General features: G+C 48.9%; 1 protein-coding gene across 14 annotated transcripts; it reads right to left on the bottom strand.

Moving 5' to 3' along the window:
- Positions 1-73: 73 nt before the first annotated feature.
- On the bottom strand, positions 74-27,971 carry HEXD (hexosaminidase D). Of its 14 annotated transcripts, none has more exons than XM_070483885.1 (16): positions 27,832-27,971; positions 27,353-27,472; positions 26,407-26,452; positions 25,482-25,540; positions 24,659-24,871; positions 19,810-19,919; positions 17,832-17,919; positions 6,937-7,101; positions 5,487-5,670; positions 4,624-4,695; positions 3,988-4,183; positions 2,991-3,073; positions 1,589-1,667; positions 1,418-1,519; positions 1,135-1,224; positions 74-506 (listed from the first exon to the last, which is right to left on the bottom strand). In XM_070483885.1, exons 5-16 carry the CDS (start codon positions 24,740-24,742, stop codon positions 299-301), a joined length of 1,461 nt encoding a protein of 486 aa, XP_070339986.1. In that variant the 5' UTR covers positions 24,743-24,871; positions 25,482-25,540; positions 26,407-26,452; positions 27,353-27,472; positions 27,832-27,971; the 3' UTR covers positions 74-298. The 14 variants fall into 14 exon arrangements, with proteins under 14 accessions (XP_070339986.1, XP_070339983.1, XP_070339984.1 ...); XM_070483882.1 differs by having other exon boundaries at positions 24,659-24,797; XM_070483883.1 differs by having other exon boundaries at positions 24,659-24,797; positions 27,776-27,936.
- Between the last annotated feature and the right edge of the window lie 28 nt (positions 27,972-27,999).

The raw sequence follows: 27,999 nt of genomic DNA, 5'->3' as shown, positions 1-27,999 counted from the left end.
ACCACTGTGAAGGCCTGACTGCAGCACTGGGAGCCAGGGAGTACGAGTCTGTTTCAGATTCTCTCAACATGACTGCTAGCTCCTGCTCTTTTTATTTCAGAACTCAAGTCCCACATGCAGGTCATCACTCACTCCCAGGGGCCTTTTTCTCTGTGTTTCCACTTTTCTTTCCCCAGCGATAACTGTCTACCCTGGGTGCTGCCTGCTTGCTCACTGTCCCGGGCTCAACAGGAGGCAAGCGTCAGGCCAGATGCAGCTGGACAAGGGTGCAAGGAGGCCCACGATCGGCCCCCTCCCTTCAGGGGTCTTGACTCGTGTCCAGGCCAGGGCTGGCCAGTGAGGGTGGGGGGCCAGCCGCCTCACTGAGGTCCTGCAGCAGACCCTGCAGCTGCTGCAAGCTGGGGTACACGTTCTCCTCCAGCCACTCTTCCACGGTGTCCGAGTAGAAGACACGCTGCAGGGCGGCCTCCAACTCCCCCACGAGGGCACTCCACCTGGCCAGGAGACTGAGGACCACACACGGCAGTGGGCCCACCGAGTGAGGACCCCTGGGTGACAGCCCAGGCCTACGCACTCTCCACTCATGTCCTCAACAACCCCAGGGGTCAGTGCAGTTCTGTACCTCAGTGAACCCATCCGTAAAATGGGGCTATTAGTGCCCACCTCACAGGGCTGGTGGGAATGACAGTGACTGTCACATGAATAACATCTGAAACTCGAATGTGCTTTATGACTGGCTGGCAGGGTTTTTCTTGTGCATGAACCTGCTGACGGTTGACAGCACCTTACACTCAGTGGGACAGGCTGCACTGGCCTCAGCTGGGAGCCGTGAGCCAGGAAAGCACCGGGGAGGGCTGGCTGGCGGGGACTCTGTTCCTGTGGTACCAGGAGGGCGAGGGGCACAATGAGCCCTGGATGCCATCGGGGCATTTGGCGACCTTCACTCTCGTGGGATCAGAGTGCCTTAGCTTTTCTCTGCTGGAGGGCACAGCTGATTCAGCAAAGTTTTCACCCAGGAACCCCTGGCTGCGATGCCTAGAAAGCTTGTCTTAGCGCAGAGCCGATCGACACGGAAAGCCGCCACCTGGTGGGAGGCCGGGCAACCTGGGTGGGCACTGTCTGGTGGGGGGCTACCTGAGGGCCTGGGGCTGGATGTGCTGGATCATGACCGGGTGGATGAGCTTCCGCCTGCGATGGAAGGGGCTGAACCAGCCGGTCACGTACCTGGGGGCAAATCCATGCACCTGGTCAGCCCGCTGCAGGTGGCCTCCGGTGGTTTTTAAATAATACCTTTGAATAAAAGTCTGGTAGAAGTTTTAAAAAGTCGTTTCCCCACTAGAAAGTCTCCATGCAGGATGGGCTGGCCCATGCCCTGTCCGGTGCGGGGCACAGTGGCGGCTCGCCCCTGCCCACTCACCTGTCCCTCTCCAGCAGTGCGTCCACGGAGCTGCGCAGGTGGAGGCTGACTTGCGTGATGAGGGCGAGGATGTCGCTTCCGGGGAAGGAGCCGGCTCCTTCCCTGCACAGAGACGCTGAGCTGAGACGGGCCCAAGCGTGAGGGGAGAGGCAGGGCTGGGGTGTGGGGTACCTCATAAAATCAGTTATTTCCAGGCTGGAAATCCCTAGGAAGTTCTCCACTCTTGCTTTAACATCTTCAGCAAAGCCTCCTGAAACCAACCACAGACAGAGGCGGTTGGTGCAGCCTCTGGAGAATGGGGAGGAGGCCTGGTCGGACCTCCAGGCCCTCAGGCTGTGGGCTAAGTGACCGAGGGGGTCTGCCTGCCAGGGCCGGCCAGGCACGTGCCAAACCTAAAGAGACCTTGGGGATGGGTGAGCCCAGTGTTTCTCATTATGCGTGTGAAAATGTGTTTGTGGTGTTAAAAACTAATGGAAATGGAAATGAGATCAGCGTGGCCAGCAGCATCTCCACCCAGGAGATGACTGCTGAGATGCCATGTGGGGTGACCTCGGCCTTCCTGCAGGCAAGCCCAGACCGCGCTGCCTGGCCACTGCACAGCCGCCCAGGGATCATGCAGTGGTTTGCAATCGCAGTTTCTCACACAGTGGAACACTCTAGGGCAACTGAAGCAAACCAGGGAGGCGCGCAGGAACCAGAGTGAATAAACCTCCAGGTCAGGGCGGGTGAGAAGCACCCACCAAAGGAGGCTAGTCACAGGCTGGCAGGAAGCTGAGAACATGCAGGGGCCACATGTGGAGGCAGAAGGTGGAGGCGCGTGGAAGGGCTGCCAGCTCCCGGGGGAGGAGGAGCTGAAGTCCACGCCACTAGTGTTAACACGTCTCGGTTATCTGCTGTGCCCTTCTCTAAATGGTTGAATACTGACACTCAGAAAGAGTAAAATGACAGGGTCTGCCGTCTCTCCCTCCTCTGGGCCTGCACAGCCCTCCTTAAGCAGCATGTGTTTCCGTGCCCCGCCTTCCTAATGCGTTCAGACATCTTTCTGCGCCAACACCACGCACACCATCATCTTAAATTCCTACAGTCCCGGAATTTAAATGTACACACTTTATTTACCCAAGCCCTTCCACTGATTCCTGACTTCTGTCCTAGTCGGTGCTCTAAGGAATGTCCCCACATCTCTGCCCCGTGTCCCGCTGCTCCCGCGGGTGACCTAGAAGTGGGAGTGCTGGGGTAAGGTGTTCCCCTGGGCCCGCACAACTTGCCAGCACTGGGTGTTTAGGACATTCATGCAGCAAAGGCGGAACCTCTTCTGTACCCCATCCATGATGAATTTCTTTCATGGGTTCACTATGTCTGGGGGGCTCTTCCCCCAACTTACTGGCTTCCCTTAGGTTTAGGTTTGAAGATGTGGGGTGGTTGGGCAGCTAAGCTGGGCTGGTGAGCTCGTCCTCCCCAACCCATGAGGAAGACCCTAGTCCAGCCCTGAGGAGGCGGCAACTGGGGGCATCGGGCACTCGGCCTCTGTGCCTCCTGCCCTCCTATCTTCCTGGGAGGAGCAGGGGGACCATACCATGTAGGAGTGACTGCAGACAGACGGCCAGGGACGGGATCCCCACGGGCAGCAGCTCGCACAGCACGGAAAAGTGGTCGTACCTAAGTCCACAGGAGAGGGGCACTCAGCTCCCGCCGCCCTGTGCCCTGCAGCCGATGCTTGCACACTGTTCACTGCACTACAGGACAGGCAACCAGAAGCTACTGCAGTGCCGCTGCTGCCTCTGGAAATGTCCATGGGCTTTCCAGTGGCTGGCAGACACACTTGGACCTTGCCCAGGAGACCCCGCCTGGGGCTTACTGCTCTGCGGTCACCAACCTGAAGTCCTTAATGAGTTCAGCTTTGTAAGTGAGCTTGGAGCATCTGCAGGACACAGGCAGGGCCTGGAGCTCGCCTGCAGGGCCCTGCCTCCGGCTGCCTCCTGCTGGTTCAGGGCACTTGCCCTGCCCTTGGTGCTGCGGCCACCTGGCCTCCCTCTCCGCCACCCCAATCACAGGACAGGACCTGTGGCCAGGACTTGGCCCAGGACCAGGGGTTCATTTGTAGCTCTACTTTTCAAATGGTGTGAAATCCTGAAAGAGCCAAAATCTGCCCCCATGGCGTATGTGAGACGCAAACAGGCATCTGTGGCCTAGAGGTGAGGCTGCAGACCTAGAGGTGAGGGTGCAGACACGTGTGTGGATCACATAGCGGTGTGGGGCCAGGAGGGCCAGCGTGCTCTGTGGACCTGAATACCCTGTGCGGCGTCCCCTCTGCAGAGTTTGTTGGGAGGCCCCAGGGGTGTGAGGGGCCCAACTCCAAATGGCTTTTTTGCGCAGCCACCGCTGCTCCTTGGGGGCCCAGGCTCCTCCCACACTCTCCTCAGAGTGCCGGCCCCTACCACTCAGCCAACCTTGGGAAGGACTGAGGCTGAGACTGGACTGGTGAGGAGGGCAGTTTGTCTGGGCACGGGAGCTGCCTTGACCCTCCCTGGACAGGCCGGCCCCGAGAGCTTCCCTGGGCCCAGGGGCCTTACCTTTGCCAGCCTGTCAGGACGATGCCCTGCAGCATGTCTGCTGGGCCACTGCCGGCTACCTGCAGCCACTGCACGTGGTTTCTGAGGTGGTGCTCGATGGGGGTCAGGGCCTGGTTCACGCCCGTGGCCCCTTTGAAGGCACTGGCAGCCCACAGCTGGGAAAAACCACACTTCCGGTACTTTTCCATGAGGAGGGCTGAGTGAGAAAGTGAGGTGTGGCTGGCTTGGGTCCCCAAGGGGCTGCAGCCGCCAAGCCCTGAAACTCGGATATCCAGATACCATGCTTGTCCAGACGGAAAATTGGGAGGAGCCCATGACTGCCCGGTTTAGTTCTGGACAGGCTTAAATCCCGGTGAGAGGAGAGAGGCCAGCTGGTTACAAGTGGCCCCTGGTTCACTTGTTCATTAGGAAAACACAGAGAACGGCCATCCCATGAGTGACCCAGGTGGCAGGACATGTGCTGAGGGCCCGCTCCCCCAGGGCCACAGTGGGAGGAGGCCTTCGGTGAAGCAGAGGTAATTCACAGAATTCTAAGCCAAGCAACTGAGGCCCCTGCATTCCCCTCAGCTGGGTAGTTGGGGCTACAGGGTCTTGGGGGCCAAGACAAGGGGTTTCCCCTGGAAACATGGTACTGACCCTTGCCATGGATGTCCAGGTCGGCTCCATAGTCCCAGAGCACAGGCTCCACCAGCTGTGGCACCCCCGACGCTGGGGTTAGAGAGAGGCCATGAGCACCAAGACCCACCCAGAACACCCTCCAGCCCACACTTCTTGAGTTAAAGTGGAACACAACCCGTCTGTTTCAGGACACGTGGGTTTTAAAGTACAGACTCCACACCGTGCCAGATTTTTGGCAGTAAATGTCACAGCCACAGAGCCAGCCAGCTTTAGAAATGACTGGACTCTGGAGTTCTGTCATGGGTGAGCCCCAGGCCGTCTGTCCCAGAGCTTCCTGCGAGGGTGGACATGCTCTGTGTGCTGCGATGGGAGCACTAGGCCCAGGTGCATCAGGAACACCAGTAAATGGATTTAATTCTAATTAATCTTAATTACAACCCAAGTGGCCACATGTGGTAGTGGCTGCCTTGAGGACACACAAGCCCTGCAGAAGCGTGAGCAGCTCCGCGGGTCTTGGCTCTGGGCCGGGGCTGTGAGTGGACCATAGGGATGTGAGACCACGGGGACTAGGAGTGCCGCTGCTTCCCTCCACCAGTGGCTCGTCCAGCAGCTAGTGCGAACCTCAGCCACGGCCCCCTTCAGGGGTGGCCAGTGAGGTCATGTGAGGCCAAGGCTGCCAGAAGCATTGGACACCCTCAGGGCCCATCAGGACCCTTTTGCCCCCCACTCTCCCCTTCCTCCTGATGTCCAGGGCCTTGTGGCTGCTCTCTGGTTCAGACGCGTCACTTCCGTACTCCTGCAAGATTCTAAAATGTCTTTCAGGGGAATGGCAGTTTTGTGTGAGAAAACTGAAAAAGTGGTTCTAATGGGGTTGTCTGGACCTGAGAGCTGGTCCTCGGGGATGTCCCGCAGCATGTCGTCCCACACCAGGGGCGTGGTGGCAGGGTGCCGGGCCTGCACGTGGCTGGCCACCGCCTTCACATGGGACAGACACAGTTTTGCTTTGGTGTTCTGCTCCTGCTGCAGCCACTGTCTCGAGGCCTCACCCTCTCCAAGGTAATAGACCTGGAGGGAAGACACAGGGCAGGTTTGCCTCCAGATCGCCCTCCTCACCCACAGACATACTTGGGAGAGACCAGAGTTCACGCCGTGGCCTGAGCGGAGGAGGCAGCAAAGGGCGACCCTGCCTTCTTCACTGGGACCTAAACTGCCGTTCGAGATCTCCTGTGAACGTTCACAGCAGCTCTATTCACAACAGCCAGGAGATGGAAGTCGGCCAGGTGTCCACCAGTAAGAGGATGGTAAAGAGTGTGCTCTCCTCATACACTGGAATATTACTCAGCCACAAACAGGAACGAACCACTGACACATGCCACAATGTGGATGAAGCTCGAAAACATCACGCTCAGTGAAATGAGCCACAAAAGGCCACATACTGCATGAGGCGGCCAATCCGTAAACACAAAGGAGATGAGTGGCTGCTGGGGGCTGGCGGAGGGGGCTGGGGAGTGGCTGCTAAGGGGTGTGGGGTTTCTGTTTGGGGGAGGAAACGTCCTGGAACTGGACAGAGGTAGTGGTTGCACGCTGTTGTGAATGTGCTTAGAAGTTACTGAATCATATGCTTTCAAACGGTTATAATGGTAAATTCTGTTCTATGTATTTACTACAAAAAAAAAGATTTCCTCTGAAGAAAAAGATCAAGCCCTGGGGATAAAACCTGCAAATCCCCATCCACCTCAGGTCCAGCTGTGCTCAGCCAGCTTGGAATCTTCCCCAGGCCTGTCTGTGTTTCTCAAGAAGGGGTGAAGCAGAAGGGTGAGGGGTGGAAGCCACGTCACCCGGCATCCTGGGAACTGCCTTTCCAGCTAGTGCGCCATGGCTGCAAAGGCCCACCATACAAAACTGCATTTCTTCAGTTGGAAGAAGTAACCAGCCCAAACTCCTGCCCAGGGCCAGCCCTGAGGCCGTGAATTTGCCTAACTGGGGAGTGGCTCTGCTGCTGCTGTGGGTGTAGGCAGGACAGCCATTTCGGGCCCAGCCCATCGCTCAGCTGACCTGCAGGGTCCGTGTGGGGACGGGAGAGTCTATGCCCCGCCCATGCCTTGCTTGGCTCTCCAGGCTTGCCCGTGCGAGGTCACCTGTCAGCTGGGATGAATGCCCTGACCAGGGAACATCTCCTCAGCCAGCCCCTCTTTACCCTTTGGGATGTGGACTATTGCTTCTATTTAAGAGAAGAACCCATGAAGCAGGAGAAGGTGACTGCTGCAGAACTAGGGAGAGCACGCCCCACTGGTGAGGCTTAAGGAGTGGAGAAGCAATGAAGGCACCTACCTCGTCACAGCCGATGTGGAGCCACCGGGCACTGGGGTGCAGCTCCATGATCTGGTCGATCATGGCTCCCACCAGTGCCAGGGACTCCGCCTCATGGGGGTTCAGTGTGTTGGGGAAAAGTGCCACTTCTCGGAGGTGAGTGAGAGCCTCGTGCTTCAGCACGAACTGTGGAGAGAAGACAGGAGGGGGCTCAATGACACTGGGGGACAGAAGCTTGCACCTGAGCTCCGCGGCAAGGAGCCACTCTGAAGGAGACCCACAGCTCCTGCCTGTGAGTCGCCTGAGCCCTGACGGCTGGGGCCTGGGCTTTGTGGTTTAAACTTACCGTGTCTGCCCAGTCTTGGCAGAGGGGCTGGGCATGGCAGTGTGGGAGGGGTCAGGGCCAGCCACGGGGCTGTGCTGCGGGAGCAGCAGGGAACTGAGCCATCCAGCTGGCTCATCATGGCTCGTGGCCCTTCACTCTCTTTGATTCTAACTGGGCTGAGTGAGAAGACTGGAGAGACAGGATCAGTCACATTCAGAATGACAGGCTGGGAAGACTCCCCGCTGGAGTGGTGTGAAGAGGTTGGCAAATCCTCTCCCCAAAACAAGGATGAAATGGAACCATTAGCCAAAAGCAACCATTTCAGGGCTCTGGAAGCCAACCAAAGGGGAACAACAAATGGGGAAACATTTGTGGGAGAGTCAGCATGACTGCAGCTAAGAAGAGAGGTGCTTCGAGCAACGTGGTGGCATGAGCTCACCCAGGACTCTCTCCCCTCCAAATTACAACTAAAAAGAGCAACTGCTTTCCAACCAAAAAAAAAATCCTAATAACAGAAACCATCAGAGACCCACAGGAGCCAAACGACAGAAGGTGGAGGGGCTGGAGCTGCCCTCGGAGAAGCCAGAACGGGGTAGGAGAGAACTTGGCTCCCTCCCCTAGAGACTGGAATCGCTGCCACGGGTGCGGGAAGGGGCAGTGGAGGGGCTGCGCGTTGGGGATCATCCAGGACTCCCACCGCCAGTGCAGCGGAAACCCTCTAATGGGGAAAGCTTTCGCGTGGGGAAACCCCAGCAAGCCAGGGCCCTGGGAGACCAGAAAGTGAGACCTGATCCAATACAGGTCGGCTTGTGAGAGAAAGTGCCCCTCCTCCCCCAACGCAAGCTGCGCACCACCATTGGCTGAAGGCAGAGGGCTCAGAATGCAAGGCTCTCGACCCCCATCTAGTGGCGACAGGCTGTAACCGCAACCGAATAATACCATCATGCACAAAAACCGCTCCTCTACCATCCAGCAATTTATAAAAGCTCCAGGCCAAAAAGAAAGCAATAAAAATAGAGAAGTAGGTCCTGAGGGCTTGGAAATGGGTAAACTAAGTGAAGATGAGTTCAAAATAGCTATCCTCAAAATACTCAATGAGGTAAAGGGAAATATAGAGAAACAAGTCAAAGAGTTCTGGAGTTACTTCACAAAAGAGATTGAAATTATAAAGAAGAATCAATCAGAAATACTACAGATGAAAAATACAATGGATCAGATAAGACAGAATACAGATTCCCTGAATGCCCGTGTAGCTACCATAGAGGAGAAAATTAGCATAATTGAAGATAGACAGGCTGAATGGCTCCAGACAGAGGAAGAAAGAGAACTAAGAATTTAAAAAGCTGAAGAAAATCTCAGTGAAATAGCTGACTCGATGAGAAAATGCAACTTAAGAATCGTCAGAATTCCTGAGGGCGTAGAAAAGGAAAATGGAGCAGAAAGTGTGCTCAACGAAATAAGAGAAGAGAACTTCCCAAATCTAGGGATTGAGAGAGAAATGTGTGTGGAGGAAGCTTTCAGATCTCCTAGATTTGTCAATGTAAAAAGACCTACTGCAAGACACACAGTAGTAAAAATGGCAAAAATGAAGGACAAAGAAAGAATACTCAGGGCAGCAAGGCAGAAGAAAGTAACCTACAAAGGAACCCCTATCACACTTTCAGTGGATTTCTCTACAGAAACCTTACAAGCTAGGAGAGATGGGAGTGACATATTCAAAATTTTAAAGGATAAAAATCTTCAGCCAAGAATACTCTATCCAGCAAAAATATCCTTCAGATATGAGAGAGAAATTAAATCTTTTCCAGACAAACAAAAGCGAAGGGACTTCGTAGTCACAAGACCTCCACTACAAGAAATCCTCAAGAAGGCTCTCACACCTGACATAAGAAAAAAAGGGAGAAAGGGGTCACAAAACACAGAGTAGGGAGACAAACAGATAGAATCGGAATAGCATAGCAAATATTCAACTACAGCATTAGGATAAAGGGAAGGAAATCACCAAAGCAAAGACAATCTTATCACTCTAACCACAAACTCATAATGCAAGTTGGAATAAGAGATGAAAATAATAATTTAGGAGGGGAGGAGGAAAGGGACTGAAACAGTCTAGGCTAAGGAAGTAAGAGACCACCAGAAAATGGACTATATTATACACGAGATTCTGAATACAAACTTCAGGGTAGCCACTAAACTAAAAAGCAGAACAGAGACACAAAGCATAAATAAGGAAAAATCTAAGAAACCCAGCATAAGAAATTGCAGAAGTCAATGGACAGGCTAAAACACACAGGACAAGAAACACAGGAAACACAGGAAAACCGGAAAACGAGCAACAGAATGACAGCAGTAAGCCCTCATGCATCAACACTCACCCTCAATGTGAACGGACTGAACTCTCCCATAAAAAGACACAGAGTGGCAAAATGGATTAAAGAACAAGGTCCAACAATTTGTTGTCTCCAGGAAACACACCTCAGCTCCAAGGACAAACACAGGCTCAGAGTGAAGAGGTGGAAGACAATACTCCCAGCTAATAGCAAACAAAAGAAAGCAGGTGTCGCAATACTTATATTAGACAAAACAGACTTCAAGATAAGGCAGGTAAAGAGAGACACAGAGGGCCAATATGTAATGATCAAAGGGACACTTCATCAAGAAGAAATAATGCTTATAAATATCTATGCACCCACCACAGGAGCACCCAAGTTCATAAAGCAACTATTAAGAAAACCTGACAAGGACAGCATGAAACAGAACTACAGGCCAATATCGCTGATGAAGATAGATGCAAAAATTCTAAACAAAATTTTGGCAACCCAAACACAGCAATTCATCAAAAGGATCATACATCATGATCAAGTGGGATTCATACCAGGGACACAGGGATGGTTCAACATCCGCAAATCAATCAACGTCATACACCACATCAACAAACTGAGGAATAAAAACCACATGATCATCTCAATAGATGCAGAGAAGGCATTTGACAAGATCCAACAGCCATTTATGATAAAAACTCTGAATGAAATGGGCATAGAAGGAAACTACCTCAACATAATAAAGGCCATATACGACAAACCCATAGCCAACATCATACTCAATGGGCAAAAACTGAACCCCATCCCCCTGAAAACAGGAACGAGACAAGGATGCCCTCTATCACCACTCTTATTTAACGTAGTACTGGAGGTCCTGGCCAGAGCAATCAGGCAAGAAAAAGGAATAACAGGAATCCAAATAGGGAGGGCAGAAGTGCAACTCTCGCTGTTTGCAGATGACATGATCTTATATATAGAAAACCCCAAAGAATCCATTGGAAAACTGTTAGGAGTAATCAACAACTACAGCAAAGTTGCAGGGTATAAAATCAATTTGCATAAATCAGTAGCATTTCTATACTCCAGTAATGAACCAACAGAAAAAGAACTCAAGAATACAATACCATTCACAATCGCAACAAAAAGAATAAAAGACCTTGGGGTAAATTTAACTAAGGAAGTGAAGGACCTATATAATGAAAATTACAAGGCCTTTCTGAGAGAATTGGATGACGACATAAGGAGATGGAAAGACATTCCACGCACATGGATTGGAAGAATAAACATAGTTAAAATGTCCGTTCTACCTAAAGCAATCTACAGATTCAACACCATCCCAATCAGAATCCCAATGACATTCTTTACAGAATTAGAACAAAGAATCCTAAAATTCATATGGGGCAACAAAAGACCCCGAATTTCTAAAGCAATCCTGAGAAAAAAGAACAAAACGGGAGGCATCACAATCCCTGACTTCAAAACATACTACAAAGCTACAGTAATCAAAACAGCATGGTGCTGGTACAAAAACAGGTGCACAGATCAATGGAACAGAATTGAAAGCCCAGAAATAAAACCACACATCTATGGACAGCTTATCTTTGACAAAGGAGCTGAGGGCATACAATTCCTTTTTAAGGCTGAATGGTATTCCAAGTGTACAGACCATGTTTTGCTCTTCCATTACCCATGATGGACCCTTGGGTTGACTAGAGCTGCTCTTTTGTTTAATGATTTCCTGTTCCTTTTATGGATGATATTCCTTCCTTTATCTCTTTGGAAAATCCTAACCATCCATATTGTCGGGTCTTTTTCAGATGACTCCATCATTTTCAGGGAGCCTGGGACCCTCTGAGCACTGCTCCCCACTCCTCGTTAACAGAAAAGGACCCTGAATCATGCTGATACCAAAACCTGAAAAGGACACCATGAAAAAAGAGAACTACAGGCCAATATCACTGATGAACATAGATGCAAAAATTCTAAACAAAATTTTGGCAACCCAAACACAGCAATTCATCAAAAGAATCATACATCAGGATCAGGTGGGATTCATACCAGGGACACAGGGATGGTTCAACATCCGCAAATCAATCAACGTCATACACCACATCAACAAACTGAGGAATAAAAACCACATGATCATCTCAATAGATGCAGAGAAGGCATTTGACAAGATCCAACAGCCATTTATGATAAAAACTCTGAACAAAATGGGCATAGAAGGAAACTACCTCAACATAATAAAGGCCATATACGACAAACCCATAGCCAACATCATACTCAATGGGCAAAAACTGAACCCCATCTCCCTGAAAACAAGAACAAGACAAGGATGCCCTCTATCACCACTCTTATTTAACATAGTACTGAAGGTCCTGGCCAGAGCAATCAGGCAAGAAAAAGGAATAAAAGGAATCCAAATAGGGAGGGAAGAAGTGAAACTCTCGCTGTTTGGGGACAACACGATCTTACATATAGAAAACCCCAAAGAATCCATTGGAAAACTTTTAGAAGTAATCAACAACTACAGCAAAGTTGCAGGATATAAAATCAATTTACATAAATCAGTAGCATTTCTATACTCTCATAATGAACTAACAGAAAGGAACTCAAGGGGCTGGCCCCATGGCCGAGTGGTTAAGTTCATGCGCTCTGCTGCAGGCGGCGCAGTGTTTCGTTGGTTCGAATCTTGGGTGTGGACATGGCACCGCTCATCAAACCACACTGAGGCAGTGTCCCACATATCACAACTAGAAGGACCCACAACGAAGAATATACAACTATGTACTGGAGGGCTTGGAGAAAGAAAGCAAAAAAAAAAAAAAAGAACTCAAGAACACAATACCATTCACAATAGCAACTACAAGAATAAAATATCTTGGGGTGAATTTAACTAAGGAAGTGAAAGACCTATACAATGATAATTACAAGGCTTTTCTGAAAGAAATGGATGACGACATAAAGAGATGGAAAGACATTCCACGCACATGGATTGGAAGAATAAACATAGTTTAAATGTCCATACTACCTAAAGCAATCTACAGATTCAATGCCATCCCAATCAGAATCCCAATGACATTCTTTACAAAAATAGAACAAAGAATCCTAAAATTCATATGGGGCAACAAAAGACCCCGAATTGCTAAAGCAATCCTGAGAAAAAAGAACATAGCTGGAGGCAACACAATCCCTGACTTCAAAACATACTACAAAGCTACAGTAATCAAAACAGCATGATACTGGTACAAAACCAGGTGCACGGATCAATGGAACAGAATTGAAAGCCCAGAAATAAAACCACACATCTATGGACAACTAATCTTCAACAAAGGAGTTGAGGGCCTACAACAGAGAAAAGAAAGTCTCTTCAACAAATGGTACTGGGAAAACTGGACAGCCACATGTAAAAGAATGAAAATTGACCATTCTTTTTCACCATTCACCAAAATAAACTCAAAATGGATCAAAGACCTAAAGGTGAGACCTGAAACCATAAGGCTTCTAGAAGAAAATGTAGGCAGTACACTCTTAGACATCAGTATTAAAAGGATCTTTTCGGACACCATGTCTTCTCAGACAAGGGAAACAATAGAAAGAATAAACAAATGGGACTCTATCAGACTAAAGAGCTTCTTCAAGGCAAAGGAAAACAGGATTGAAACAAAAAAACAACCCACTAACTGGGAAAAAATATTTGCAAGTCATATATCTGACAAAGGTTTAATATCCATAATATATAAAGAACTCACACAACTCAACAACAAAAAATCAAACAACCCGATCAAAAAATGGGCTGGAGACATGAACAGACATTTCTCCAAACAAGATATACAGATGGCCAATAGGCACATGAAAAGATGTTCATCATCGTTGATCATCAGGGAAACGCAAATCAAAACTACACTAAGATATCACCTTACACCCATGAGAATGACAAAAATAACTAAAACAAATAATAACAAATGTTGGAGAGGTTGTGGAGAAAAAAGAACTCTCATACACTGCTGGTGGGAATGCAAACTGGTGCAGCCACTATGGAAAACAGTATGGAGATTCCTCAAAAGATTAAAAATAGAACTACCATGTGATCCACTGTTCCACTATTCCACTACTGGGTATCTATTCAGAGAGCTTGAAGTCAGCAATTCCAAAAGTCCCATGCACTCCAATGTTTATTGCAGCATTATTTACAATAGCCAAGACATGGAAGCAACCTAAGTACCCATCAACAGATGAATGGATAAAGAAGATGTGGTACATATATACAATGGAATACTACTCAGCTGTAAAAAAGAACAAGATCATCCCATTTGCAACAACATGGATGGACCTTGAGGGAATTATGTTAAGTGAAATAAGTCAGATAGAGAAGGACAATCTCTGTACCACTCCACTTATATGAGGAATTTAAACCTGTGGACAAAGAGAACAGATCAGTGGCTACCAGGGGAACGGAGGGATGGGGGGTGGACACAAAGGGTGAAGGGTTGCACCTATAACACGACTGACAGACATTAATATACAACTGAAATTTCACAAGATTGTAACCTATCATTAACTCAATAAAAAATTTTTTTAAAAAAAAGAAGAGAGGTGCTTCTTGCCTGGGTGCTCTCCTCCCCGCTCAGGGCTAGCTGTGGGTGAACCCGCCCCTGGGGGCCATTAGTAAGGGCAACAGCCTTGCCTGAACTCTGCGGTCCCCATGGGGTGAGCTGCCCCTAGAACAGAAATGTAACAGGTGACCCTGGAAATGAGAGTGCTTCAGAGGCGACACCTGCCCTCCTCACATCCCAGCCGACTGGGGGCGACATGCGGGGGACCTGAGAGCGCTGGGTGGAGAGCAGCCACAGACTGAGAACTGGCTGAACTCTGAGTGCCCCTGGCCCCGGCGGCACAAGGTGGAGCCTTACAGGCTCAAGGACAACCTCGCCTACACCCCGGCTGACCAGCAGCAGATTAAATCCTGACCCTGACAATTAAATCCAGGCAACTTACAACCAGCTGCAGGGGAAAAGGTCAGCTTTGATACAACATATTATCTGAAATGTCCAGTTTTCAACCAAAAATTATGAGATGTGCAAATAAACTGGAAAGTGGAGCCCAGACTCAGGGAACAAACGAGTCAATAGAAACTGATGCTGAGTGGGCCCAGGTGTTGGATTTATCAGAAAAATTATTGCAAAGGAGCTATTATGAATATGTCCCCAGAATTCAAGGAAGCTCTATAATAATGGAAATGACAATTCCATTTCATGGGCTCAGCAGCCAATTTGAAGGTATGCTGCTTTTTTTGGTGAGGAACATTGGCCCTGAGCTAACATCTGTTGTCAACCTTCCTCTTTTTTTTTTCTCTGCAAACCCCTAGTACATAGTTCTATGTCCTAGTTGTAACATCATTCTAGTTCTTCTATGTGGGGTGCTGCCATAGCATGGCTTGATAAGTGGCGTGTAGGTCTGTGCCCAGGATCCGAACTGGCAAACCCTGGGCTGCTGAAGTGGAGTGCACAAACTTAACCACTCGTCCACAGGGCTGGCCCCCAGCTACCAATTTGAAATGTCAGAAGAAAGAGTTAGTGATCAGGACAGTAGATCAACAGAAATAATTCAATCTGAATGACAGAGAGAAAAGGTGGAAGGATATGAACAGAGCCTGAGAGACCCGGGGGCAACACCCAGTGAACCAACATATGTGCAAAGGGAGTCCCAGAAGAAAGGAGACAGAGAAAGGGACAGAGAACACACTTGAAGAAATGGCCCAAACCTTCACAGAAGTGAAGGAAAACAAAAATCTACAGATCCAAGGAGCTCCGCAGACCCAAGCAGGATAAATGCAAAGAAACCCAGGCCTAGACACATTGCTACCAAACTGCTAAAAGGCAGACGCAAACGAAAATCTTGAAAGTATCAAGGAAAAAAATAACACATTTGGGAGAACAACACAATTAATGGCTGACATACGATGTTCATGGATTGGAAAACTCAACATAGTAAAGAGGTAATTTTCCCCCCAAGTTGATTTACAGATTTAACACAGCTCCAGTCAAAATCCCAGCAAGGGCTCTTGTAGATACACAGACAAACTGATTCTAAAATATACATGGAGAGGCAAAGGAACTAGAGGAGCCAAAACAGGTCTGAAAAAGAACAGAGGTGGACGAATCTCACTACCTGGTTTTAAGACTCAGAATAAAGCTATAGTAATCAGGAAAATGTGGTATCAACAGAAGGACAAACGCACAGACAACCGGACAGAACAGAGTCTAGAAGGAGACCCTCACAAACACAGTCAACTGATTTCTGACAAAGGTGCAAAGGCAAGTCCAGATCCCAAGTTTCAAAGAAAGGACCGTCTTTCCCACACGTGGCGCTGGCACCGCTGCTCATCTCAAGTGGCTACATGCCATGTGCAAAAAACAACGAGCCTCAACCTAAACCCCACACAAAAATTAACTCAAAATGGATCCCAAGTCTAAATGGACAATGCGCAAGTGGCAAACTTTAGAAGAAAACAAGAAAGGTCTTCGTGACCTGGTGACTGGCAAAGTTCCTAAAAAAATGACACCAAAAGCATGGTTCATCACAGAGAAAACTTCTCAAAATTAAAGGCTTTTGCTCTTTGAAATACACTAAGAGAATGAAAAGACAAAGTACAGGCTGGGAGGAAATATTTGCAAACCACATATCTATCAAGAGACTTGTATCCAGAATACACAGAGAACTTTAAAACTCAACAGTTCAGAAAGTGAAATGGGCAAAAATCTGAACAGTTATTTCACCAAAAGGGATGTACTGATGGCAAATGAACGCATGTAAAGGGCTTCCTACAGAAGGAACCACCCCAAGGACATCTCAGTTTTGGACTTCTGGCCTCTAGAACTGTGAGAATAAATTTCTGTCGTTTTAAGCCACCTTTCGTGGCCCTTTACGATGGCAGACCCAGGAAACAAATCCACCCCAAGAGCAGAGTGAGGCACTTAAGGAGGCGGAGTGTGGTCTGAGCAGGCTGTGCTGGGAGATCAGCCTGCCTGTGGTGTGGAGAAGGAGTGGAGGGGACAGGGTGACGCTGGGAGACCTGTCAGGAGGGTTTTCTATAGGTGAGGCAGCAGTGTAGACAAGGAGGGTGACAGCAGGATGGAAGCAGTGCTGACTCAAGACACAGAGGAGCAACGGCAGCCAGCCGGGCCTGATGATGGACTGGCAATGCAGTGGGCATGGGGGTGCTGGGGACAGTGCAGCCCCTCCCTGAAGCTGGAAGGGGCCTCTCAATGCAGCTGGAGATGGGGGTCTGGGAGTCACTGAGGACAGGAAGGGGAAGCAGGGGCGGAATTGGCTTTGTCCAGAGAAAGAGTGTGAAATGGGAAAAAAGTGGCCTCGAGAGGAGCCATGAGGACTGCTAAGTCCAGTGGCAGCTACAGGACCGCACACAGTGAACAGAGGGCTCGGGCGTGGCCAGATGGAGAGCGTGTTGGCAATGCCAAAAGCCAGTGAGAGTCAAGAGAGGACTGAAACTGTTAGTGGAATTAGTGACTCAGAGGACACCGCTGGCCTGGGGAGGTGCTTTGTCGGGGATGCGGTCCCCGGTGATGGAAAGTGACAAGCCCAGAGAGCACAGCAGGGAGAGTCAACCAGGCAAGCGGGGGACTGATTATGGGAGGGAGTCCCAGAAGGCACCCAGAACACGAGCACAAAGCACGAGAAGGCACGCGTGCCCCAAGTGAAGGCAACTCCTTTATGCCGACAGTGAATGAAGACTCGGGGGAGGACCGTCCTAGAGCTAACGGGTGCATTCGATAGAGGGAAGGATGGAACCTGACAGCCTGAGATCAGCGCTGTCTCTCACTGCTTCCTGCTGTTTGATGCGGATGTGAGAATATTTTTGAAGATCACACAGGAGCTTGGGGAAATATTTCCAATATTAAGTGAGAAAAGGACACAGAGAAAACATACAGCATGTTTTCTTTTCTTAATGTTGCATTTTACCTCACACAATAATATTTCGATGAATACAAGTTAAAAAGGAAAACAGCCAGCCTGCAGGGCTCCGTGGGAGTCACCCCCCCCCCACTTCCGGCTCTTTTCCTCCCTTCCTTGGACAGAGGGCACTTTGACCTAGAGCTCTGTGCTCTCGGGCTTTCACAGGACAGGGGCTTCTGGGAGCAAGAGCCTCTCCGCGTGGCCCTGAGCTGCTCCCTGCCTGTGGCTGGCCACTGCTTGTGCACCTGAGCCCCACCCCTGGGCATCAGGTGACTTCTGTTCCTCTGACTTACCTCCATGTGTCCAAATGTCTGTACCAAGGGAATGACCTCTAGGTTGTTCAGCGTGGCCAGGTGCAGGATCTCTTTGATTTCAAAGGGGCTAGAGACAAAGATCAGCCAGAGAGGCTCAGGCCAGCTCTCGTTCACACTCCAGCTCCCACTCACGCGCCCTCCCTGCCCATCCTTCCTCATCAGGTTCCTGGAGCACTCTCCCGGGGAAACTACTAACTGAAAAGCTCAACAGATATTCTTAAGGTTTCAGAGAAGGCTCCTGCTCTAGAACTTGGGAAATAATGCCCTTTATGTCCTCAAGTAACAACTCACTTTTTACGCACTATTCTAACCCAAACTTTACAAGAGGCTGAAGTCACTTTACAAGAAACTGGGCCACACAAGGAATCAAGTTCCAGAGCAGGGGTCGGCAGATGGGCTGGAGGGCAAATCTGCCCACCTGTTTTTCTACAGCCCGCAACCTAAGAATGGTTTCTACATTTTAAAATAAAATAGTTGAGAAAAGTCAAAAGAAGAATATTTTGCGACATGTGAAAATTATATGAAATTCATATTTCAGTGCAAACAGAGTTTTATTGGCACACCCCCACACTCACTTATTTACATCTGATAATCTGTGGCTGCTTTTGCCCCACAGACAGTTATAAGAGAGACAAGACAGGCCACACAGTCTAAAATATCTACTGTCTGGCCCTTTATAGAAAAAGCTGGTGATCCCTTTAATAGAAGAAAGAAGAGTTTCAAGATTCCGGTGGAGTGAATTCACCCCAGTGGAATGAATTCACCCCCGTGGGAGTTAGCATCCCCATGTGTGAACGGATAAAACCCTCTTAGGTAGCTGCTGTAAGCATGCCTGAGGGAGAAAATGCCCGAGGTCCCTCCAGGCCAGCACTCTGCTACCCACGCCATCAGGGTGACATCCTGGGAAGGGCTGACGTCCCACTCCATCATGAGTTGTCAGTTACGAATTTATCTCAATTTCTGTATGTGTTTGAACCATCTCTTAACTTAATCAGTTCTATAAGTATTGATTATATAAAGGTCTGTCTTTACCCTAAATATACCTTTTTCAAGCTTCACAGGAACCCCAGCACCTTTTTCACTTAAAAAAACAAATGAACAAAACATGTTCGTTGTAGGAAAGAAAACAGAGCAGTATGAAGAAGACAAAAGCCATGGGCAATCTCCCCATGGTAGGGGCACTCTGGTTCATACCTTTCCCGCCTACCCATCCAGGCACATGGGGCATGCACATTTTGGGGAGTTCTGACACAAAGAGCCAAACCGCCCTCCAGAAGGGCTGCACGGCTTTGCATTCCACCAGCGGGAGGTCAGCTCTTTCTCACCCTCGTGAACACAGAGCACTATAATTTTTTTAAAAAACTTCACCAATTTGGTAGCTAAAATGGCATTTCACTGTTGTTTTGATTTGTTTTATCATCATACGCTTCTTGGTATTTTTATTTCCTTTTTGGGATCTGCTATTTAATGTCCTTTGCCTGTTTTTCTTTTGGATTGTTGATTACTGATTTCATGGACACTGTAACCTTGAAGGCAAGTGGGGTGTGCCCATGAGCACAACATCTGATTTCATTGATTCTGACCCTCTCCCCTTTAGTCTTCACTTTCCCGATGAGATCCCGCCTGTGGCCGTAAAGAGCAGCCCTCCTTCCCCGCGTTGACACCTGTCACAGTGCTCCCTAGGCGCTTCACCTGCAGATGAGGACACTGGCCGACGGACACACAGGTCCCAGCTTTTCCTGGGGGGGTCACAGCTGAGGCTTACTCTCTCTCTTAAACATTTCCAAATCCTCCTCAGTGAATGTGTTTTATTTTTGTAATTACAGACAGGCATTTAAAAAGACTGAAAAGCACTGTCCCGCTGTTGTTAAAGCCTCGCTGCCCTCCTTGCATCTCCAGGCCACCGCCCATGCCCACTCTGCATCTGCTGCACACAGTGTCGCCGTGCTGGGGGTACCTGTATGCGTGCTTGGCCCTCAGCAGCCTCAGGTGGCCCTCGTAGGGAAACATGTCTTCATACTCAATGAGGAGGCCGTTTGCACCCAGGGCATGGAAGAGAGGAAAAATCTGGGGGGAAAACAGGGATGTCAGGAGGAAGTGACTATTTGAACAAAAAGTGACATATTTGCAGCATGTGGACCTTTTTTTAGCTTATGGACATGGATTGTAGGTGATATTTGTATTTTTTCTGGAAACTTTTAACTGGAATGTGTACTTTTGACACAGAGGGGTGGGGGGACTACATGCTGTAAACTGGAGCTCTCTCTAAACAGCAGTGATGGTGGCTTAGCTGGGGAGGGCGGGCTGGGCGCTGAGACAGACAGCCCTGCTCCAGACTCAGGAGCAGCTCCTTGTCCGGCTGCGACGCAGCACAGGGGAACCTTCTAGAGCACAGGGAACTGGGGGGCACAGGGGAACCGACAGAGCTCTGAAGGGCTGGTGGTGAGTGCCTGGAAGGCGGCATCGATGAAGGAGGTGGAAGAGGGAACAGAGGAGCGGCAGCTCTGGGGGCTGCTCGTGGGCTTCTCCCCCAGTTCTCCCCGTGTCTACTAGACACAGCGCTGAGATTCCTTCTAGTCCGGCGTCAAAACCAGGGTGAAGCAGAGCACATTGTGGGCGTGACTCCCTGCAGATACGTAAAACAGCAACCCATCTCCACGAAGGGCTGCTGCAGGCTTTACATGATTTAACCATCTCGTCGACGTTGCTGCCAGCGTTCTTTCCCCAAGGATACGGGAACATTCTGAAGCATGCTGGACGGAAGGAGGAAATCTGCCTGGGATTGAAAATTAGCTGAGGATAATGCATAAAATGGGCAATCACTGACTGACTGCACATTACTGAAGGAGGCAGACTGACTGTGGAAAGGAGCTGGCTAACCCGGTCAGACACGTGGGTAAACAAAACACACCGTTACGGTGTTTTCCTCTTTCCCTTGCATTTTTGCATCTGGTTTCCTTTTCAGCCTTGACCATCTGACCACCTGTGGGCCTACTGGGCAATTCTGTCCTCAGGGTTGGTAACAATCCTCTGTACACAAACGCAGGGGTATCATTTGATGAGCTCCTGTGCATCTCTCACCAAGATTTGACGACAGCCAACATTTTGCCAATTTTATTTCACCTAATTTCCACCTTTCTTTCTTTTTCTTTCTTTTTTTTTTTTTTTTTTTTTTTGAGAAAGCTTAGCCCTGAGCTAACTGCTGCCAATCCTCCTCTTTTTGCTGAGGAAGTCTAGCCCTGAGCTAACATCCATGCCCAGCTTCCTCTACTTTACATATGGGACGCCTACCACAGCATGGCTTTTGCCAAGTGGTGCCATGTTCGAACTCGGGATCCGAACCAGTGCACCCCGGGCCACCGAGAAGTAGAACGTGCGAACTTAACCACTGCGCCATCAGACCAGACCCCACTTTTCTTTTTTGACTGGAGTATTTTAAACCAAATCCCAGATGACATATCTTTTCACCTATATATCTCTGATTAAGACATTTTAAAAAGCATAACCACAATACCATTATCCCATCTAACGAAGTAATTCCTTAATCTCATCCATGTTCAAATTTTCCTGTTTCTAAAATCTTTTCACACATGGCGTGTTTGAACCCAATCCAGACAGGGTCCATACAATACACTTTTTTGAATGGATCTGTGAAGGTTCTTTCGATTTGCAACAGTCCTCTCTGCTTTTTTTTTTATTTGAAATTTACTTGTTGAAGAAACAAGGTCATTCGTTTTGTATGGTTTTCTAAATTTTGGAATTGATGGATGGTAATCTCAGGATGTCCCTCAGTGTGTGTGCCTAATTCCCATTCTTGTGCATGCTAGTGGTTAGATGTGAAAGTGCAATTAGGTTCAGGTTTCATTCTTGTGGTAAGAATGTTTCACAGGTGGTTCTAGAAGGCATAAATTGGCTGTCCCACCAGAGTGATTTTGGGCTGATCACTGGGTTCAGGGGGCATCAGCGAGATCCACCCCTTGAACTTCTGCCTAAAGATTTTAACAACCACTGATAGTTATTAGTTAGCTGGCATTAAACAGCAAGGTGGTGACTTTCCAATTATGCCAACCCTTCTGTGAATATTGGCTGGAATTCTTCTTTAAGGAAGAATTTCCTCTCAGCAGTTATTGGGTTACTCCAGTCCTAATGCTGCAGCTGCAGGCTGTTCTTCAATAAATTCACTCAGTTCTTGGATGTTTATAATAGTTGGTCTGTGGCTTTTATACTTGAAGGTCAACTTGGCTGGATACAAAATCCTTGATTCATATTATATTTTCTTGAGTATCTTAAATATATTTCTCCTTTATCTTCTGTCATAAAATGTTGCTGTCAAAATATGTGATGACAATCTGATTTTCTTTCCTTACACATGATTTGGGCACACTTTTTCCTGTGTGCCCAAAAGATTTTTTTTTCATTTTCATTTTCTTTAGAGTCTGACACATTTACTACAAGATACCTTGGTGTATATCATTCTAGGTAAGTTCTCCAGGTACACGGCATGACTTTTCAACATGCAGAGTCGAGTAGTCTTTAATTTCAGGACAGTGTCTTTGAATTGTAGTTTCTTAGCATCCGTTCTGCAGCATTACTTTGGGTCTCTTCTTTGGGAACTGTTGAACATTGAAAACATGGACACAATATTGGGCATCTTCCATCAAGAGGTGGTGTCTATTCCAAGCCTTGAACCTGGGCTGACCTTTCACTTGCTTTATCAAGAGTAACTCTGGGCCCCCAGCAGCCCTGCAGCGTCTGCTCCCACGCTCTCGAAGCACTGCCCTGCGACCGCCACGCTGAAAAGAGAGCTGGCTCAGCTTCTGAGAGGACAAGAGCCCACCTGGAGGAGAGGAGGCCAGGCAGAGGAGAACCAAGGTGCCAGCGGACAGTCAGCACAAATGCTAGACATGAGGATAAGGCCATCTTGGACCACCAGGCCTTTCTAGTTGTCACGGGACTGCAACCACCCGAGGAAGCCCAAGTCAGACCAGCAGAAGCAGCCAGAGAGCCCACGGAAACAGGAGGAATAATGAATGGTTGTCTTAAGCCCCTAGGTTTGGTGTGGTCTGTCCATTATCTGCAGCAACAGATAACGGAAACAGGAGCGCCAGTGACGTCTCAGTTGGATCTTTGCCCATCTTCTCTATCAATTTGTCACAGTGCTTTTTCTTTCTCCACTTTTTTTTTCTTTTCTGTCATTTATTTCCCAATACTGTTTTCCATGGTGTCTGTTTACTTTTGTTCTTCTGGTTTAGTCTCCATTTCTGACTTTTTTCTTTTTCTTTGTCATTCATTCCTGGGTCAATCTTTTCACAGCCTCCTTTTGTCTGGTTATCATGTTTCTGGGCTTTTCCACATCTGTTTCATGCTGTTCTTTCACAGCGTCTACCATTTTCTTAGTATCTTTGATCTCATTTTGAAGTATTATGGTAATACGGAAATAACAGCTCATCTGCTCTGTGGTCACATGTTCCTGGTACACCCTCCTTGTCAGAATGCTACTCAGATCATCATCCTCTTTTTTCTTACAATGCCTCTGTATGGTATTTAAGCACCATCCTTTTCTGTTGCTCAAATGAGATCTGTTTTCTTGCATTTTTAAGAACAGGTTCTGGTGTTTGGGATGGAGATGGGCCAGCCCAGGCTCCCACCTTCATTGTCACGACAGGATTAGCAGCTGTGGACTCTGTGCAGCTACTTCGTCTCTGCCTCCTCTGGATCCCTTCCCCCTGTAGCTGAACCTTCTCCCTCCTTCACCCTCGGCATTCCTGCCCAGCTCAAGGTGGATTCTTTTCCCAGCAGTGAGTCCTTAGTGTGGGGCTCTGTCCTTCTGGAGGTATTTCTGAGAACCTCGGGCTTCCCCAGCACTGTCTTTTGAATCTTTTTGAACACCTCCGCAACTTGGAGCCACTGACACCTTCCCAGCATCTCGCTGACAGGAGACCTTGACCTGAGGGGCCATGGTCGTCAGAATAGTCGGAATTCCTTTCTCTTTCCCCCACCACCTACTGCTAGCTGCTGACCCCAGCGGGTGCTGTGCTGTCTGCTCTGGCCCCACCCACTCGCACTTAGGAATTCACAGGGACACCCTGATACCTGCTTTTGTTGAAGAGCACTGCCATGACAAATTACCACAAACTGGGGGGCTTAAAACACTAAGGCCTTATTCTCTCAGAGTTCTAGAGGCCAGCAGTTCAAAATCAAGGTGCCGGCAGGGCCGTACTTTCTCTGAAGCCTGTAGGGGAGAAGCCCTCCCGGCCTCTCCCAGCTTCTGGTGGCTGCCGGTGATCCTTGATGCTCCTTGGCCCATGGATGCATCATTTCCTGTCTCTGCATCTGTCCTCACCTGGTGTCCGCCCTGTGAGTCTTCACATCCTTCTCCCTCTGGGCACGTCTCCGGGTCTCAATCTCCCCCTCCTTATAAAGGCGCCACTCATGGGCACAGGGCCTGCACTACTCCAGCAGGACCTCCTCTTACGTCACTGACATCTACAAAGACCCGGATCAGGCCCCATTGGCAGGTCTGAGGGACTAGGATTTGAACATCTCTCTGGGGACACAGTTCAGCCCACGGCGAAGAGGTTGTGGCCTTCTGCCCCTTCTGTTTTCCCTTTGGCTATGCTGGTTGTTCTGTCTGTTTTGTGAGGAGATTTGGGGGAAATTCAGAATCTGTGTTGCTGCCACCATCATGCCCCAACCCAGAACCCGAGGCTGTGCTCTAAGCACACATCTCTACAGAACATCGTTCACAACGTCAAAGGCCAACCCCGAGGCAGAGGTGAGTCTCGAGAGGCAACAGGAGCTCTTACCTCCGAGAGGTACGAGACCTTTGGCGGAGCTCCTTTAAGGTCCAAATGAACTAATCGCATCTTAAACGGTGAGGAACCGGACATTTCACTATTTTTTGTGAAGGTGTATAACAAAAATCTCTTGTCTGGGCACTTCTTCCTGGTGGAGAAATGCAGAGTTACAAACGAGCGACGGCTCCTTCTGGCCTTGCCCTTCCACTTTCTGTCTCAGTTCTGAAATTAAGCGGGAGGAAACTCATTTCACCAACATGAAAATGGATCAAGACGCCTTGCTCCACGTTCAAATAGAGGGACCTCTGCCATTTAGCTGTGATTTGCCCCTAAAACAGAACAGCATTGGTTTTCTTATAAGATGGTTGTGATCTGTAATAACAAGAATGACTGTTAAATAATTCCATTTTAAAGATCCTCTGAAACTATACATACTGCGCCAATGAAACAGTCAGCAGATATTGCTAAGCACTTTTCAGCTCCCACGATATGGTGTTTCTGTTGAAAATTTATCCTCAATTTTATTTTACTTTGGATAGCATTAAAAATAATTTACATTTCTAGAGCTCAAGTCAGCTTGGTTGTGTGGAGGAAGACACTGCAAAAAACTGCTCAGGTGACAGGAAACTGTCTAGGATTTAAAATAAGCCATTGATAATCTGAAAAGCAAATGAGCCACAAGCATGCCAGGCTGACTAGTTCATATTAGACTAAAGGAAGTGTCTGGATGATGAGGAGGCAGCTGGGAGATTGTGAAATCTTATTTTTTTTCTCTTAGAAAAGCATAACGGACTACATGGGAAAAGGAAAGAGAACCGTGTCATGTACTCACCTCCCTAATGCAGACTGCACATTCCGGGCAAGGAGTAATAACCCTTGACCTTAAGGAATCTAGAACACAGCATGGGAGATAAAACAGATGCACACAGAAACCAATCAGTTTGATTTTTTTTCTTCGGTGAGGAAGATTAGCCCTGAGTTAACATCTGCCACCAAACCTCCTCTTTTTGCTGAGGAAGATTGGTCCTGAGCTAACATCTGTGCCAATCTGCCTCTATTTTATATGTGGGATGCCTGCCACAGAATGGCTTGATAAGCGGTGTGTAGGTCCAAGCCCGGGATCTGAACCTGTGATCCCGAGGCTGCTGAAGCAAATCACACGAACTTAACCACTGTGCCACTAGGTCAGCCCCCAATCAGTTTGATTTTTTTAAAAAATAGATTATATTCAAGACAATCTCAATGACAAAATTCTTAAAGCAATTAAGTACAGTACCAGCTGAGAGGTGGATGAGTTTTATGAAAACGCATTCTGAATAACTGCAATACTCTTGGGGCTGGCCCCCTGGCCGAGTGGTTAAGTTCGCATGCTCCGCTGCAGGCGGCCCACTGTTTCATTGGTTCGAATCCTGGGTGTGGACATGGCACTGCTCATCAAACCACACTGAGGCAGCATCCCACGTGCCACAACTAGAAGGGACCCACAACGAAGAAAATACAACTATGTACTGGGGGGCTTTGGGGAGAAAAAGGAAAAAAATAAAATCTTTAAAAAAAACACAAAAAACTGCAATACTTTTAAAGCTGAACTGTTTTAAAATCCTACAAAGCAAATCTATTTTCCATGGAAGAGATTTAAAAGAAAAATTTCAAGCCAAGAGATCTGCATTGGCCACGTGTGCAGCTCCTTCTATTCTGAGAGAAATCCTCCTGTCATTCCTGTGACACTGGGGTGACAATGAACATAGCCATCTTACCTGCAACAGACACAGAGTTGTTTCCCAACACAAGATTCTGCCAAATCTGCAGGAGAAGGAGGAGAGAAGTCGGCATTCCATCTCGTTATGAGTGTGTAATTGCTTTGATTCCCTCCTGCATGACGTCTAACAAGTGAGATTATTTCAAGGACTTGGGTTGGTGCTAGCCCCGTGGTGCAGCAGTTAAGTTTGCACGTTCCACTTTGGTGGCCCAGGGTTTACCGGTTCCGATCCCGGGTGCGGACATGGCACTGCTTGGCAAAAAGCCATGCTGTGGTAGGCATCCCCCATATAGAAGTAGAGGAACATGGGCATGGATGTTAGCTCAGGGCCAGTCTTCCTCAGGAAAAAGAGGAGGATTGGCAGCAGTTGGCTCAGGGCTAATCTTCCTCAAAAAAAAAAAAAAAAAAGGACGGGTCAACTGCCGCTATTATTATTATTTTTTTTTTGGTGAGGAAGGATGGCCCTGAGCTAACATCCATGCCAATCTTCCTCCATTTGTAAGTGGGATGCTGCCACAGCATGTCTTGATGAGCACTGTGTAGGTCCACGTCCAGAATCCAAACCGGGAACCCCGGGCTATGGAAGCAGAGCATGGGAACGTAACCACTAAGCCACTGGGCCAGCCCCGTCACTATTCTTGATCAGACTAACAGTAGATGTCCAGTTGTCCCTGATTCCTCGGGGTTTTTAGGTGGGTTACCAAGAGCCACTCAGTGGTGTCTGATCTGCACTTATTTTCCCAATGTCAGGTCCCACGATACGATGTTTCTGTCAGACAGATCTCTTTTTTTATGGTCCAATGAATCTAAGAGAGTTTTCTTTTCCCTGAGTATCAGTAAATTCTGCACCTTCTTCAGACACAATACTCATGAATGAACTTCACTGTTAACTCCGCCATTCAGAATCTTAGGTATCCTGACAGGGTTAAGACCTTACTTCATACCTACTGGAAGGAAGGTTCTGCAGGGATATTGGAAGCTGTAAAGACGCAGCAGGGCCTCCAGAAGGTACACGTGTACTGAGCGCCAATGGGTACCAGCGCCTGCAGGTGTGGCACGGACCCCTGGAAACAGGGTCGTGAACACCCTTCAGAGAGGGTCCTGGAGGCCCTGGAAGGGAGATTTGGAGACCCCGGGAGGAGGACGGGAGACCCCGGGAGGAGGATGTGGAGACCCCGGGAAGAGGATTTGTAGACCCCAGGAGGAGGACGTGGAGACCCCAGGAGGAGGATGTGGAGACCCCGGGAGGAGGATTCGGAGACCCCGGGAGGAGGATTCGGAGACCCCGGGAGGAGGACGGGAGACCGGGGGAGGAGAATGTGGAGACGCCAGGAGGACGAGAGACCCCGGGAGGGTGACGAGGAGACCTGAGGAGGAGGATTTGGAGACCCCAGTAGCGCGCGCACAGCGGGCGAGGACGCACTTCGGCCGGACGGCTCCGCGGCGCGGCGGGCTCCAAGTAGGGTGCGAGGAGTCCGGCCCTGCGGGGTGCGTTGCGGTCCGCGCCCAGGTCAGCCCCGCCCTGCCTGCTCGGCGCTCGGCCTCCGATTGCTCGGGCCTCGGCGCCAGCCTCGGGGTCGACGGCCGAGCG

The sequence above is a fragment of the Equus asinus genome, chromosome 13 (genome assembly GCF_041296235.1).
Source record: "Equus asinus isolate D_3611 breed Donkey chromosome 13, EquAss-T2T_v2, whole genome shotgun sequence".
In the NCBI taxonomy this organism is placed as follows: Eukaryota; Metazoa; Chordata; class Mammalia; order Perissodactyla; family Equidae; genus Equus; species Equus asinus.
The sequence above is the reverse complement of the archived record's forward strand: the minus strand, read 5'-3'. Positions and strand labels throughout refer to the sequence as shown.

What these genes read in the sequence shown, in the direction of transcription:
- HEXD (XM_070483879.1), bottom strand. Translation starts at nt 24,742, where the DNA reads ATGTCCGGTTCCTCACCGTTTAAGATGCGATTAGTTCATTTGGACCTT. An exon ending in AGACATTTGGACACATGGAG is followed by an intron (nt 7,102 to 17,831) that starts GTAAGTCAGAGG and finishes TTCTCTCCACAG; the next exon opens with TTCGTGCTGAAGCACGAGGC. An exon ending in ATCCAGCCCCAGGCCCTCAG is followed by an intron (nt 507 to 1,134) that starts GTAGCCCCCCAC and finishes TGTGGTCCTCAG; the next exon opens with TCTCCTGGCCAGGTGGAGTG.